The following is a 14516-nucleotide window of genomic DNA, read 5'->3' as shown; positions in this document are numbered from 1 at the left end:
TGTTGAAGAATGTGTTAGTTAACATTAAATCCCACATCTTTTATATGAAATTAGGATTAGAAATGAACACAAAAATGGAAACTGCCACCCTAACTTCTTTCTCAACCCAGCCTTTTGAGTATCATCAGCTGGCTCCCTCTCACACCTTCATCCCCTTTCTTTTCGGAGAGATCCCAGTGAAGGATTGTTTCCTGTAAGTGTGACTGCTTGTGCTGAGAAACCATTTTAAAACTTTTAATCATACATTGATTATGTTTATCCTAAAGAGTATCTAGCTTAGATCCTAACAGCTCAGATAACTTACTGAGATGGAAAAAAATCTTTCATTTATTACACAATTTAATACTGAATATTCTACGGACATTATATATGCTTATTGCGTGAAGAACTTAAATCAGACAATAAATTAATCATTCTGCTTATCCACACAAATAAATAAAACCATACAGATTATATTACTGTCTAAGCAACAATGCCTCCAGAGCACCCAAATAACGATGAAGAGAGCAAATGACAAACACCTAAATTCAGGGATTGTCTGAGGTTCTGGGAACATCTGATGATTCAAAGAACTCTCTTACATAAACAACAACACATAGGAAGTATGTGATCCACCAGAGTACTCATAATCTCTCAGAAACACTTATTTACCAATTTTATACATTATATCCTGGTATATTCTAGTGACCACATGCTTTGGAAAGTAAATCATTAAAACGAACCTCAGTTTGACTTTGCCATTTATGAATCAAAAGTAATGTCAGAGTACCTAAATGCTAGGTATGTGTTCACCACTTGCATGATTAAGCAACAAAGAGGAGCATTTTACTTTTCCTCTACTCTTTTTATCAGTTCACACTCTTGCATGTACACACACACACAAACACACACACACACAAATACACACACACACATACACACATGCCATGCAAGAGGGGAAAGAAGCTTATGCTCTAATATTCATGAGCTCTTTAAATCTTAAGGAGCATGTAGATCAACTCAAGGATGAACATGAAGACATGTTTAGAACTTTTCAAGCAGCAGGAAACATCTAGCAATACCACAGATGCTAAGGCTTTCATTTGGTTTCTGAAACTAAGGACCTATTTGAGGAAGCCCTAATTCCCAGGTTCCAGGGTCTGCCCGGTCTTGCTTCACTTTGCTCATGTGATAGAACCTCCATGCCCTGTGACCAATGGTTTAGATTATGTCACCTAAAGCTAAGTTGGCTGGGACATATACAACAGGAAGAGGGCAGATCAGTAAGACCTCTCACTCCAAGATTCCTCCTTCCCCGAGGGATTCTTCTGTCCCTGATCCCAGACAACACAGGCACTCTCTGCCTAGTATATTTTTGCCAACTCTTTAAAATTTAAACCTTGACTCGTTGCTTTGATATCTCAAATAATGCTTAGTCCAAGATTTTTATTTGAGGAATCAAGCAGTATGCAGGGACTTGGAGACTATTTTAACAGTGAGTCTGGACACATTCGCCTACCGCTGACAGCTTAAAGAATTAGACCATGCCACACTTCTCAATGCATCATGCAGACACAGTCTGCCGAACATCTTTCCCTAAGGTAAGGCTGGGAAAGAGAGTAAATAAACCAATTTTATATTTTTAACATTTTAATTGGACCAGTAGCAGGACTAAGGCTAATTTCTATATTCGAACATACTTAACACATTTTGTAACAATGAAAATTCTAAAATTTGGAGGACAGAAAAGATATTAAAACACTCAAAACTATAAGCTGCAAGATGGAAAACAGATGATACCTACTTTGCTCTCAGTAGATCCTGATCTTTAAGAGCAGAACCCTGAAGGTAGATAACTCTTTGAGACCACATTGGGATTTGTAAAACCCTTCGAACTTGCACATCCATTTCAGTAGGACACAAAATCACCACGTAATAATCCTATTCAAAACAAAATGGGGGTAGAAGCAAGAATGCTTTCTGTTATCTTACCTAGGTAATTAAAATATTTAAGAATATTTTCAAATGTGATAAAATTGGAATGAACTCTTGCTTACAGAGATTCATATTTAAAACTTGAGAATATAGTAAATAAAATTACATTATAATAAATACAACTGAGACAAACAAAAATTTCATAAATCATTCCTCCTGACCTATTTCTATCATATTAATACCACAAAGGGAAGTGATTACACTCCACATACTCCACACACTCAGCCTATGAAGTGTTTAGTTGTAACTACAGAATGATACCAAAATACAAATTGAATGGCACATAGAAGTGTTTAAGAATCAATTTCTCCTTCAAGACATAACTTCTTAAAACAAAACTGCAATTGTGATTATCATTTGGTAATATTTTTATGGACAATAATTTATATAATTTTTGATGACTTTCAGTGAGTTATTCATGAAAACATTGAAAATACTGACAAAGTAAATAAAAGAACTTGGGATAAAAATTTTTCAAAATATATGGTCCTTGGAAAAAATACTAAAGTATTCCAAGTGACAAAATGGTTTAAAACAAACTGATCTGAAGGACTTGAAATTCTCTGATGAACATTCACTATTTTATTGCTCTAAAATATACCTGGAAGTGTGGGAATTTTTAAAATTCTCTATTTTGAAACCAGACAAAAAATAATGATTATAGGATCAAATTGTTCTACAAAAGATATTTTCCTGAGGCTGGGGTTGTGGCTCAGTGGTACAGTGCTTGCCTAGCAAGTGTGAGGCACTGAGTTTGATTCTCAGCACCACTACAAATAAATGAATAAAATAAAGGTCTATCAACAACTAAAAAATGTTCTTAAAAAATATATTTTCCTTATGAGTTATAATAAACAAACTAGAAATTATTTAATAAGAAAAATTTTAAATCCAAAATATGAATAAAAATTCCTCTAAACCACCATTTAGTTGATATGAAAACAAACGATTATATTATATAATTTAATCATTAGTTACAAATCAGGTATTTTAAAATGTAAAAATATAGTATTTAAAAAGCTCTAAAAATATTCACAAATATATGCTTTTACTTTCTATAAAGGAAGAATAAGCAGACATACTCAGCAATGTCTCATTTGCTATGGCCTGACACTGATATATTGAGGAAGAACCAACAACTCTGTTCTTTGAATTGTCCTAAGTGTATTAAGCAGAGAAGGAGATTACCTAAATCTATATTGGCCATCCATCCTGAAAAGTAGATATAACCAAGGAATTTATCTGCATAGGCAAATTAAGAAACTTTCTGAATTTGTGTTCTCAACTCATCTAGTTATTGTCCAATTTGGGTCATTTACTGCTACTATAAATAGTACCTAGTTATACTCCAGGAAACAAACCAACAAAAATAAATAAATAAAAAGGAACTTCCAGACTTCCACATTTCCAGCAGCAATACTTCATGAAATTCTGTAGTATTCAAGTGAGCAGATGATATTGAAATGGTTCCTTCATTGTTTTATTATACTTTATGTTAAAATTCACTGTTTCATAAAAATGTCATTTGTTTTACCCAAGAGAGAAAACGCAATCCTTTAATTCAAAGAAAATCTTTCTTGCTGCGTTAACATAATTCCATCTGTCTTTTAGTGTAGATACAGAAGGAAACTGAAAGTGCCATTTATTCCTCCAGCATTTTTTCTGTGTTCCTGGTTATATTTGTACTTCTTCATTTATTCTCTCTACCTCTAGCTGTATAAATTAAAATTCTACAGAATGCAGGCTGCACTGTCAGTTAAGTGAATTTGACAATATATTAGTAGGTATGTTCCAGTATCATGCAAAGTATAATTCAAATGTACCTGTAGCCTTGGATGAGCATAGAATTCATTTAAAAAATCCATAAGTAAATCAATCTTCAGTGAGCTGACACACAAAACAACATGCTTTTCAGTCTGTGCTCTATGTCGGCTATAATTTCCACCTGACTTTTGTCTCTCCATCCACAAATAGGCCAACTGTTCAAACTGTAATATATTTTCCAAATGTGAATGAATAACATAATACATGAAAATACAAAAAAAAAAAATCAATGCAGTATATGTATCGTTTATTAGGTATAGTCAATTTCTTAGGTGAACTCATTGAGATTCTAAGTGTTCTCTTCAACAATAGATTTGTTATATGATTTCTTCAGAGGTTGCAAGTGTCTCCTATGAGTTTCAGGTCTCTAAGGAAATAAATTACAACAATTGTGTTATTATATCATATCAGGCCACTAAAAGGCTTATGCCTCTGCTTTATATACAGTAGAACATGATAAGATATGCCATATGCTGAGCAAAATTGTCACCATTCCTCCACATTCTCCTGTCAAGTTCTTCCCAAGTGTCATGCAATGGGAAATTGCCTTTCCAGGACACACAAGCCACACAACATCCTCACCAGTGTCTAGAGGAACTGGAGGGAGCAAGGGAGGGAGGTCAGGAAAGAAGACACAGGAGAAGGTAATTTTTGTGGCTATACAAGGTGTATTTAGATATACTGTGGCCAAAGTTGGGTAATGAACATGCAAGTTTAATTTGCACTTACCTTATCTTTGTTGCTGACCTGCTTAAGCATGAGCACCCAGGGCTCATTATAAAAAAGGGTTGGAGATTACTTCTACACATCTTAAGTCTAATTTTACATCTCAGTCCTTTTGCAACCTCCTATAAAGGTCCCCAAATGCTGCATACTAGTTGTAATACCATGTCCAAATTTTGGTTTAGTTGACTAACATAAGCAATCAACTTTTAATCCATTGATGTTTATGGCTTTTAGGTTTATTTTCAAGAGTTGAAAGAAATTGCTCCTTCACATATTTATTTCCTTAGTCTATTATCCTATAATTAGAATTATAGTCTCCCATAATTGATGCAATTTAATACTATATATATAAAAGAAAGCATCTTGAAATAATTAAAACAAGATGTGAGCTATCAATTGTGACTGGAAGAGAAAAACATCTGTGTTTCTAATAAGACAAAAAATGGCATTCCTAAAATAATTTACATAATTGATTAGATACAATAATAGTATGTAACAGTATATTACCGCTAGATGAATTAGGCACCCTGTATTTTTATTAAAATATGGAATATTTAATTTTATAAGACTTTGCACATTTCTATAAAATTTAACAAGGTTTTGTTTACCTGTATGGGTAGAACCACAAGAGCAACACAGATCATAGCAACGACAAAAAGCTTGGAAGACCATGTTTCAGGAGTGACATCCCCAAAGCCCACAGTAGAAAATGTCACAATGCAGAAATAAAGGGAATCGAAGAGATTCAGCTTCTTTCCTATTCGTTCCAAATGTTGAATTCCACAAATGCTAAAGAAGCAAAAATGCATTAAAATTAAAACCAGCAAATCCAATGCATTTTTTCTCACCATTATTATTTTGTAAATCAAAGCACATTTAATAAATCCATTCAATAGTTGATCTCTTACATTTCACAATGTTTTTCCCAGAGAAATACAAGTTTTTCTCTATACTAACCAGATATCGTCTTAGTTTGATTAATAGCCAAAAATGTTAGCCAAAATATCACAAAGTGTATTTGAATAATGAGTAAAATGAATAGAGTTAATTTCATGGATAACACACAAAGATACTGAATGCATGTTAAGGAAACAAAAGATAAGAATTTGTTAAATCTGATTTCTGTAAAAATATCAAGTCATTTAACTGTGTATATACAATAAAGTCTTGAGTTAACAATTATCCAATGCTATAGTTTGAATGTGTCTCTGATAAAATTAATGTTCAAATTTATTTATCATTGTAACAGCATTAAGAAGTAGGACATCTCAGAGGTATTAAGGTCACTCTCATGCATGGATTAACGCCATTATTGTGCAAGGTTTTTTTTTTTTTTTGGTAAACACTGCAACAAGATACAATTCTATAGGGGTAGAATACAACATCCTGTATTTGAGTCCAAACAACTAATTCTATCTCCAGCGACAACAGCAGTACATATCTGGTAAGAACCTGTCAAATGAATTATGGCTGAAGATAGGATAGGTAAAATGTGTAGGGGGGAAAGGTCTTTTTAAACAACCAAGAGGAAAATGTGAATTTAGCCAATCCTACTAGATATCCTACCATGTCCTGATTATATAATTATGTTATGTAGAAGTAAGTTAAATGAGAGCCCTATAAGACCTTTAGTCCAGTCAACCCAAGGCCTTGCAGAGGAGGTATGGAACTTAGGGTTGGACTACCCAAGGTATAATGAAAGAAATTTTGAACATTTAACATGGAAAAAAAGAACAACAGGGAAAATGGCAGCAAACTTCAAAAGTACTGTCATAAAAAAGAATCATGTATTCTATAATTGCTCTTAAGAATTAAATACAACCAACTGATGGAGGTTACAGAAAAACAAATCCAGTATTAATATAAGGTAGAATTTTCTAGAAGTTAGATATAGCCACAAAAGAAAAGGTGGGGCAGGGGAGGGCTATGGCAAAAGTATATGACTACTATATTAATAACTCAGGAAAGGTCAGACCACATTAACTGTATCTCTTTCAAAACTAAGAGCCTAATGTAAAATAAAAGAAAATTTTTACAAAGCTGTCATAAAACATTTCAGATGAGTTAAAACAGTCAGACTTGTCACCAAAATAGACTTGAGATGACAAAATTTAAATGTAAAGGAAAAATTAAAAAATAGAAGGCATTTGCCAAGTCTGAAAATGAGGAGAGCGTTAAGCCTAAAAGCATCCAGATAAAATTCAAAGAAAAAAATGTTGACTTTTACATTAAAAAAAAATTTTTAAGAGGCAAATTTAATCTGCAACTAGGAGAAAGGAATTATATCTTTAATATAGGGCTCTGCTGCCCAATATAGTAACCACAAACCAGATGTGACTACTTAAATTAAATTCATTAATTGATTTTAAATTGTTAAACATTGAAAATTTATATCCCCAATTGTACCGGCCACATTTGGAGTATTTAAAAGCCGCTGTAGCTAGTAGCTACTGCGCTCACTGGACAATGTGAATATAGAAATTTCCATCACTGCAGAAAGTTCTGCTGGAAATTCTTTTTATATTAAACAGAACAGAAATTCAATAATAATTTAATGCAGAGAATTAATTAAATGAGACGACAGAAGAGCTAAGAGGCCAAACTGATGGTTACATAGCAATCCAGAGATTAGCAAGAGCAAGAAGCCATTAGATTCCTAAGACAGAAGGAAAGAGTGCAGAGTCCAAAACTCAAGATCACTTGGAAAAAGTGGGAACCACAGCAGGGGTCTTGAGTGGAAGGAGCAGACAAGAAGGAAAAGCACACAATGATGAATACACACAATATGAAGATGGGGAAGGGAGAAATACTCAGACTGCTCTCTTCTACCCACCTATTCCCTGCAAGTCCCTCTAATAGCTGATCACAGACAACAGGCAGGTGACAAAGGAACCTTGGAAATGCAGTAAATAGGGATTAGGGATCTGATTCCTGTTAAAATGGATAGAGACAGGAAAAAAAGAGAAACAAGTTTGAAGTCAAACAGGGTTAAGTCCTGGTGCTTGTCCCACCATGTCTTCATGTGACAGGAGGGACAGGGACAGGGAAATCCCCTTTAGAAGAGCATTAAAATTTATTTGCTTTTTTTTTGTTTTGTTTTGTTTTGTTTTTGGTACAGGGTTTGAACCCAGGAGCTCTTAACCACTGAGCCACATCCCCACTCCTTTTTGTATTTTATTTACAGATGGAGTCTCACTGAGTTGCTTAAGGTCTTGCTAAATTGCTGAGTCTGGCTTTGAACACGTGATCCTCCTGCCTCAGCCTCCCGAGCCACTGAGATTACAGGCATGTACCACTGTGTCCAATCATATACCCATTCCTGAGAGTGGTCCACCCTCCCTCCTATGCGATGTCTTTTTGTCCTTCATTGTGTGATGCTTTCCATGTTATAAAACAGTCAAAAGGCCCTTGCCAGCAGCCAGCACCATATTGGACTCCCCAGCTTCCAGAACTTTAAATTTCTGTTCATTATAAATTATCCAGCCGCAGTGTTCTATTATAGCAGCACAAAGTGAACTAATACACCAAGTGACACTCCAAAGAAGTCCACAAATGGGACAATCATCTAAGCAAAGCCATTAATGGTGTGAGAGTAAGAAACTGTTTCATGATGCTCCCAAATTGGAATTTTAAAAATGGCATTAGAAATATTGCTGCTACTAGTTTAAAAAATCAGTATGACTATGAATGATAAACATATTGTGCATGTTGGAGAGAAATATGGCAACTGCAAGACAAAAATAAGTGCATAATTGCTATGATCTGAAAGATGATGTTCTCTCCAAGTCATGTTGAAACATAAATCCTCACTGCAGTAATATTTACTAACAGGTGAGTTCTTTAGGAGGAGATTAATCATGAGGGTAGAGCCTTATCAAAAGGTTGGAGCTAAACCCTTTGAGCCTCTCTGCCTTTGGTCATGTGATAAAAAAGCAACAAAACACCATTTGGAAGTAGAGAAAAAGCCCTCACTAGACACCAAATCCATAGTGTCTTGATCTTGGAATTCCCAGTCTGAAACTGTCAGAAATAAGGGGATTTTGTTTGTTTGTTTATAAACTATACAGTATCAGGTATTTTGTTACAGCAGCAGACCAATATAGACATTGGTACTGAGGAATGGGACACTTCATAACAATTTTGGTGAGAGCTCAGAAGAGAACAATAGAAATCTAAACCTTCTTGAAGATTACATAAATACTCATAATGGTAAAAAAATAGATAGTAAAGGCCATTCTGATGAGTTATTAGAAATGAGGAATATTTCATTGGAAAGCAGAGGAAAGGGCACCCTCACTACAAGGTGGCATAACGTGGCTGAAGTATGCTTATGTCCCAGTACTTAAGAGGGATGAACTAGAACATTTGGCAGAAGAAATCTCTAAGTAAAGTGCTGAGGGTGCTGTATGGTATCCCCTGACTGCTAAAATGAGAGAAGAGGGACCTGGATTAAAGATGGAATTTATAATCAAAAGGGAAGCAGAACATAAAGATTTGGAAATTCTCATCCTGGCCAGATTGCAAACAATAAAAACGGTGTTCAGGAAAAAAACGCTAAGAGTGGGAGATTAGTAGGAGCAGAAGGAAGCCACATGCCACTCATCCAGACAACGGAAGAAGGTATTATGGAGCCAGCCCTGAAACAAAGGGGTTTCAAGGGAGGGGCTGAGGATGCCTGTGGCACTTCTGGGTTTTTGCCCAGGAAACCTCAATCTTGATCCCCGCATTCTGGCCCAATGCTCCTGAGCCACAGGTATGACTCAAGTGGGTTCAAGTGCAGCCTCAGCAGGCACAGATATGGCTTAGGCTGCTGCTCCCAAGAACACAGGTGATAAACCTCAGTCAGCAGCATGCATACAGTGCTGACCCTGCAGGAGTGCAGAGTATATGGGCTGTGAATGATTGGCAATGGCTGCTTCCACCTTCATTTCAAAGGATGTCCTGGACAGCCTCGTAGTCCAGGAAGAGAAAGGTCACAGGGGTGCCACTAGAGAAACTCCTAACTGAGACCTAGGGGTGGAGTTTTTCCTTGGACACCTTAACTGTAGAGATGCCAGTGTTCAACAGCCTGGGAGAGATAGAGCCACCAGATTTCAAACTGTGTCTTCTGCTTTGTGGGCTGTGTCCAGAAAAGCCATGGAGGTGGAATCTCCCAGCGTCTCATTAGCCAAGGCCTGTCCAGAATGTCCAGAAGTTATAACATTGAATCAAAGAAAATTACCCTAGACATCAGGATTTAATGTTGTTTTCTCTGTTGGGTTAAGGACTGACTTGGAGACTCAACATGTTAATACTTAAGGAGCTATGGGGAAGAAATGAATGAACTTTACATAAGAGGCGGATATGCATTTGGGGGAAACGGGTGGAATTCTATGAATTCTATGGTTTGAACATTTGTGTTCCTTCAAAAATTTATGTTAAAACATAAATCCCCAATGCAACAGTATTAAAATATGGGGACTTTAGAAAGTGATTTAAGTAATGAGCAGAAGCTTTATGAGTAGTAACAGTGACTCTATAAAAGAGCTAGGGAGAATGAGCTAGGGCCATGTTCACCCTTCTGCTTTCCACTGTGTGAGGACATAGCAACAACAGACCATTGTGGAAGCAGACAGAAGGTTCATACCAGACACCAAATATGCAGCACCTTAACCTTGACACCAGAGAGCCTGGATCTGTCAGTAATAGACTTATGCTTTTATAAATTACCCAGTCTCAAGTAGTTTGTTAAAACAGCAAAGTGGACTAACACAAGAACTGAGTACAAATCAGGAAAGAAAGGAAATAAAGAAGAAAGGGCGAGAAGTGGGAAAATCAAGTACTGATACGTGTTAAAACACCGATAAACTGCAGAAACGTGCTGAGGGAAAGAAGTCAGATGCCAAAGAACACACATTTCTGTTTATATGAAATATCCAGAAAAGAGACAGAAAGCAGATTAGTGGTTGCCTGGGACTGATGGTGGGAATATGAAGATGGAAATGTTCTAAAACTGGATTGTGGTGATGGCTACAAAACTCTGTAAATATGTTAAATCAGGATTGAATTTACACTTAAAATGAGTGAATTTTATGGTGAATAAATTGTGCTTTTATAAAGCTGTCAAAAAAAATCAGTGCGTGGTTTTGGACACCCACTAGAGCTTCTGTGTACAACAAGCAGACAGCTCAATTATGATGGCGATTCAATGTTTAAATCCCCAAATTCATTTTCCAGTCTTTTTAGATAAGTCTCCTGGTTTGTCTATATTACATACTATAAATATTCAGTTGTCTTAAATCTCCCTCTTTTTTTTTTTTTTTTGAAATATCAAAGTCAGCTGGTGAATTATCAGGCAGAAGGATAGGTACATAAGAACATCAATCAAGAGACAGACCATAGGAAGGAGGGTACTTATTTTACTTCTGAAACAGAAACTGTTCTTGCTTGGGGTTCTTCTTGTTTGTTTGTTTGTTTGTTTCTGTTCTGTCTAACTCCAGTTCTCCAAATGGTTCAGCAAAATTGCCCTTGTTCTATGCTTCGGAATTTTTTGTGATCCACAAGAACACCCCAAACACTAAATTGATTCACGTCAGTTTATTTGCTAGTTGTTCCTGCACAATATTGACAACCTAATTATGAAGCTATTCAGACAGAGTCTCATATAACTAACGAGAAGAAATGCATAACAATAGATATTTCTGTGGAGTTAGGTCTTTTGAAATTTTATTTATAATAAGATACATTTGAGAATGTAAACAGGTTATGCATAACTTTTAAATTTCACTAGAAAATAGAATGAAGAAAGGAAGATAACTAAACAAAATAACAAATTTCTAAGGATTCAAATGTTATCTGAGTTGTATTTTCCTTGACTGATTATCTAGACTTAAGTTACCAAAAAGTGTTCTACTGTCCTTCTCCGTCTTAGTCTATCCATTCATTAATGTAACTTGCTCTTAATGGCCATATTCATATGATTTAAACACAGCTTGAAGGCAGCTCAATATCAGCTAATGGATTCTCACTGATTAAAGTGAGAATCTCTAATTTGTGTTATAATAGATTATTATAATAGCTGTCAAAATAATTTAAGTCTCCCTAGGTTCATCTCCCCTTTGGAGTAATGATATTGTTTCTCCTGTCAAGATGAGAAGTCAGTATTTCCATGTCCTAGAATCTAACCTGGTCTAATGATTTGCTTTGATTAATAAATATTGTGGAAATGGCAATATGTGATTACAAATTCTAGGCCTGAAAAGTCCTTGCCAGCTCTTTCTCTCATTCTTGAATTCCTGAGACCACCATATTGTGAAGAAGTTTGATACAATCTACTGAAAGTCATGGGTTAACTTATTGCCTATTTGAGGTCACGTGTTCAGCCAGCACCAACTGCCAGACACGAGAGTGGGGCCATCTAGAATCCTCCATTTCTCAGGTTATCAGATGACTGAAATCAAAAGAGTAATTGCAATTGAAATCAGCAGAAAAATTAATTACCAACCACAGAATTGAGAGAAAAAACAAATGGCGCTGTTTTAAGGCACTAAGTTTTGGGGCAGCTTGTTATTCAACAATAGATACATGCTACATATTGAATTATAGACTCCAGCATCAGTATCTAATTTTTGTACTTTTGATTCCTTTATCTCCCCTTCACTTACTGTTTTGACTACTTACCCACCATAACATATAATCCTTGTTCCTTCTGTGTCTATCTTTTATCAACCTATTTCTGAAATCTCTCTTTCAAATACTTGACATACATCCAATTTTGTGAAGACCTACCTCAATGGGACTTTCCTCATGAAGCCTGTCTTGAACTCCAAGTTAGAGTGTTACCTCTGAATTTCTTGTATGTATAAGTTCGTATATTGTCTAGGTGAACTTCCACAATAATATTTATATTTAACATTTAATATTTGAGTAGGGGTGCCTACTCAACAATTTTATAAAGCTTTCAAAAAAAACTATTATTTACCCTGGTGACAAAAAAAAAATGCATTATGTATATTTTTATTTCTGACAGTATATAGCACAAAATACACAATAGCCAGAAATGAACAACAATAAACAAAAAGAACTGGTTAAATCATTCTCAGGAATATATACTAGACTCCATAAAAATATTTCATGCATATATATTGATTTCATCTTACTGCATAATACATTCCCCAAAACATAGTGGCTTAAAACACAGATTTCTGCAGATTGGAGGAGAAACTTCTCTGGTTTTCTTGGACTCACATATGTGACTGTGTTTATTTAGAACTCTGGCTGGAAGGCAAAGTGTGCAGTGGCTTCACTCTTCTGCTGGGTGGTCAGTGTTCAGCATTGGTGAGGGGGCCTTATGTGTGGGCCTCACATTCTCTAGTTGGCTTGATCGACTTCCTTATGGTTATCGGAGCAGCATTCCAAAAGGATCAAGATGGAAGCCACAGGTCCTTTAAAGACCTAGATTTTATCTTCTCTGTTCTTTATCAAAGTATGTTGAGACCTGTTCTGATGGAAGGAGTGTGGAAATAGACTCAATCTCTTCATGAGAGGAGATATACAATATTGCTGCCAAGTTTTTCAACCTGACAAATCACATAATTGACAATATCTATCAGAACCTCTAAAAATCTTAATAAGATAAAACTAAAGGTACACAGTTTAGTGCTGTGTCAACTATAGTCAAAGGAATTTAATTTCCTTAGTATAGTTACAATTAAATCCATACTTAATATCATTTATAAGAGTTTTTAGAATCCTTATGTAAAATGTTATAAGGGTCATTGCTTCTGTTCACAAATATCAAGGCCATTACATTTTAAAAGAATTTTAAAATATCTTACACAAAAGTATAGATTGTTTTTGTAATTTCTGTGAAAATGACATTGGAATTTTGATAGGAATTATATTAAATCTGCAAATTGCATGGAGTTTTTAATAATATTAATTCATCCAATTTATGGACATGGGATACTTTTACATCAGTTTGTGTACTCTTTTTTTTTCAAAAAGTGCTTTGTAGTTTTGAGTGTGGAGATCTTTCCCCTCCTTGACTGGTTTTACTCTTATATTTGTGGTATTATAAATGCAATTGTTTTCTTAATTTCTGTTTTAGACACCTTGCTGTTAGTTTACATAAACATTAATGATGCTTGGATGTTGAGTTTGTGATCTGTGATTTTTACGGAATTTGTTTATCAGCTCTAATCTATTAGATTTCTCATGGTATTTTTACTACATAAAAACTCATTTCATCAACAAATAGAGGCAATTTCACTTATTCCTTTACTCCGCGGATGCTTTTCTTTTTCTTGCATAATTCCTCTGTAAGGACTTTTAGTGGTAAAAATGGTAGGAGTGGGCATCCTTATATTGTTCCAATCTTAGGAGAAACACTTTCAACTGCTCATCATTGAGAATAATGTAGCTGTAAGCTTAGCATATATTGTCTTGACTGTGTTGAACTGCAATAGCATTCAACTTGAGGTTTAGCTGAATGAAAGGTTCGTGACAGTCTCATATTTACCACCCCTCAAAAAGTCAATTTCATAGAATCAGAATAGAAAGGTAGTTACCAGATGTTGGGGGGACAGGAGGCACAGGGAAAGGAAAAAATGTTGATTGGAAGGTACACAGTTTTAGTTATTCTACAAGACTAAGTTTTAATCATCCATTGCACTGCATGGTGACCAAAGTTAATATATTGTATATTCCCATACTGCTAAATCAATTTTTAACATGTTTACCACACACACACACACACAAAAAAAAAATTGATTGGATGATAGATATGTTAAGTAGCTTAGCTGAATCTTTCTGTAAAGCATACATAGATCCAAACATTACATTAGATCCCATAAATATACACAAATTAATTTTATCAATTAAAGATAGTCTTCTTAACAAATACTGTTTTCACTAAATAAATTTAGTTCCTCCATCCAAGTGAAAAAATATGGCAGAGAATACTTATAACCAAGAACAGAGGAGTCCTTTTAAATTATAGGCCACATTTTCTT

The 14516-nt window shown here is 35.1% G+C and overlaps 1 protein-coding gene across 7 annotated transcripts in view; it reads right to left on the bottom strand.

Annotated features, from left to right (window-relative positions):
- Positions 1-14516, bottom strand: part of KCNT2 (potassium sodium-activated channel subfamily T member 2) — a 371051-nt gene that overhangs the window by 178813 nt on the left and 177722 nt on the right. For all 7 annotated transcript variants that reach the window (XM_079107991.1, XM_079107989.1, XM_079107987.1 and 4 more), the window contains 3 exons: positions 5133-5313; positions 3798-3962; positions 1784-1920 (listed from right to left, as the gene is read on the bottom strand). In XM_079107991.1, the coding sequence (XP_078964117.1) occupies positions 1784-1920; positions 3798-3962; positions 5133-5313 (483 nt within the window). The remainder of the gene's footprint in view (positions 1-1783; positions 1921-3797; positions 3963-5132; positions 5314-14516) is intronic.

This window comes from Sciurus vulgaris, assembly GCF_902686455.1.
Source record: "Sciurus vulgaris genome assembly, chromosome: 12".
Lineage (NCBI taxonomy): Eukaryota > Metazoa > Chordata > Mammalia > Rodentia > Sciuridae > Sciurus > Sciurus vulgaris.
This window is presented reverse-complemented; position numbering and strand designations above follow the sequence as displayed.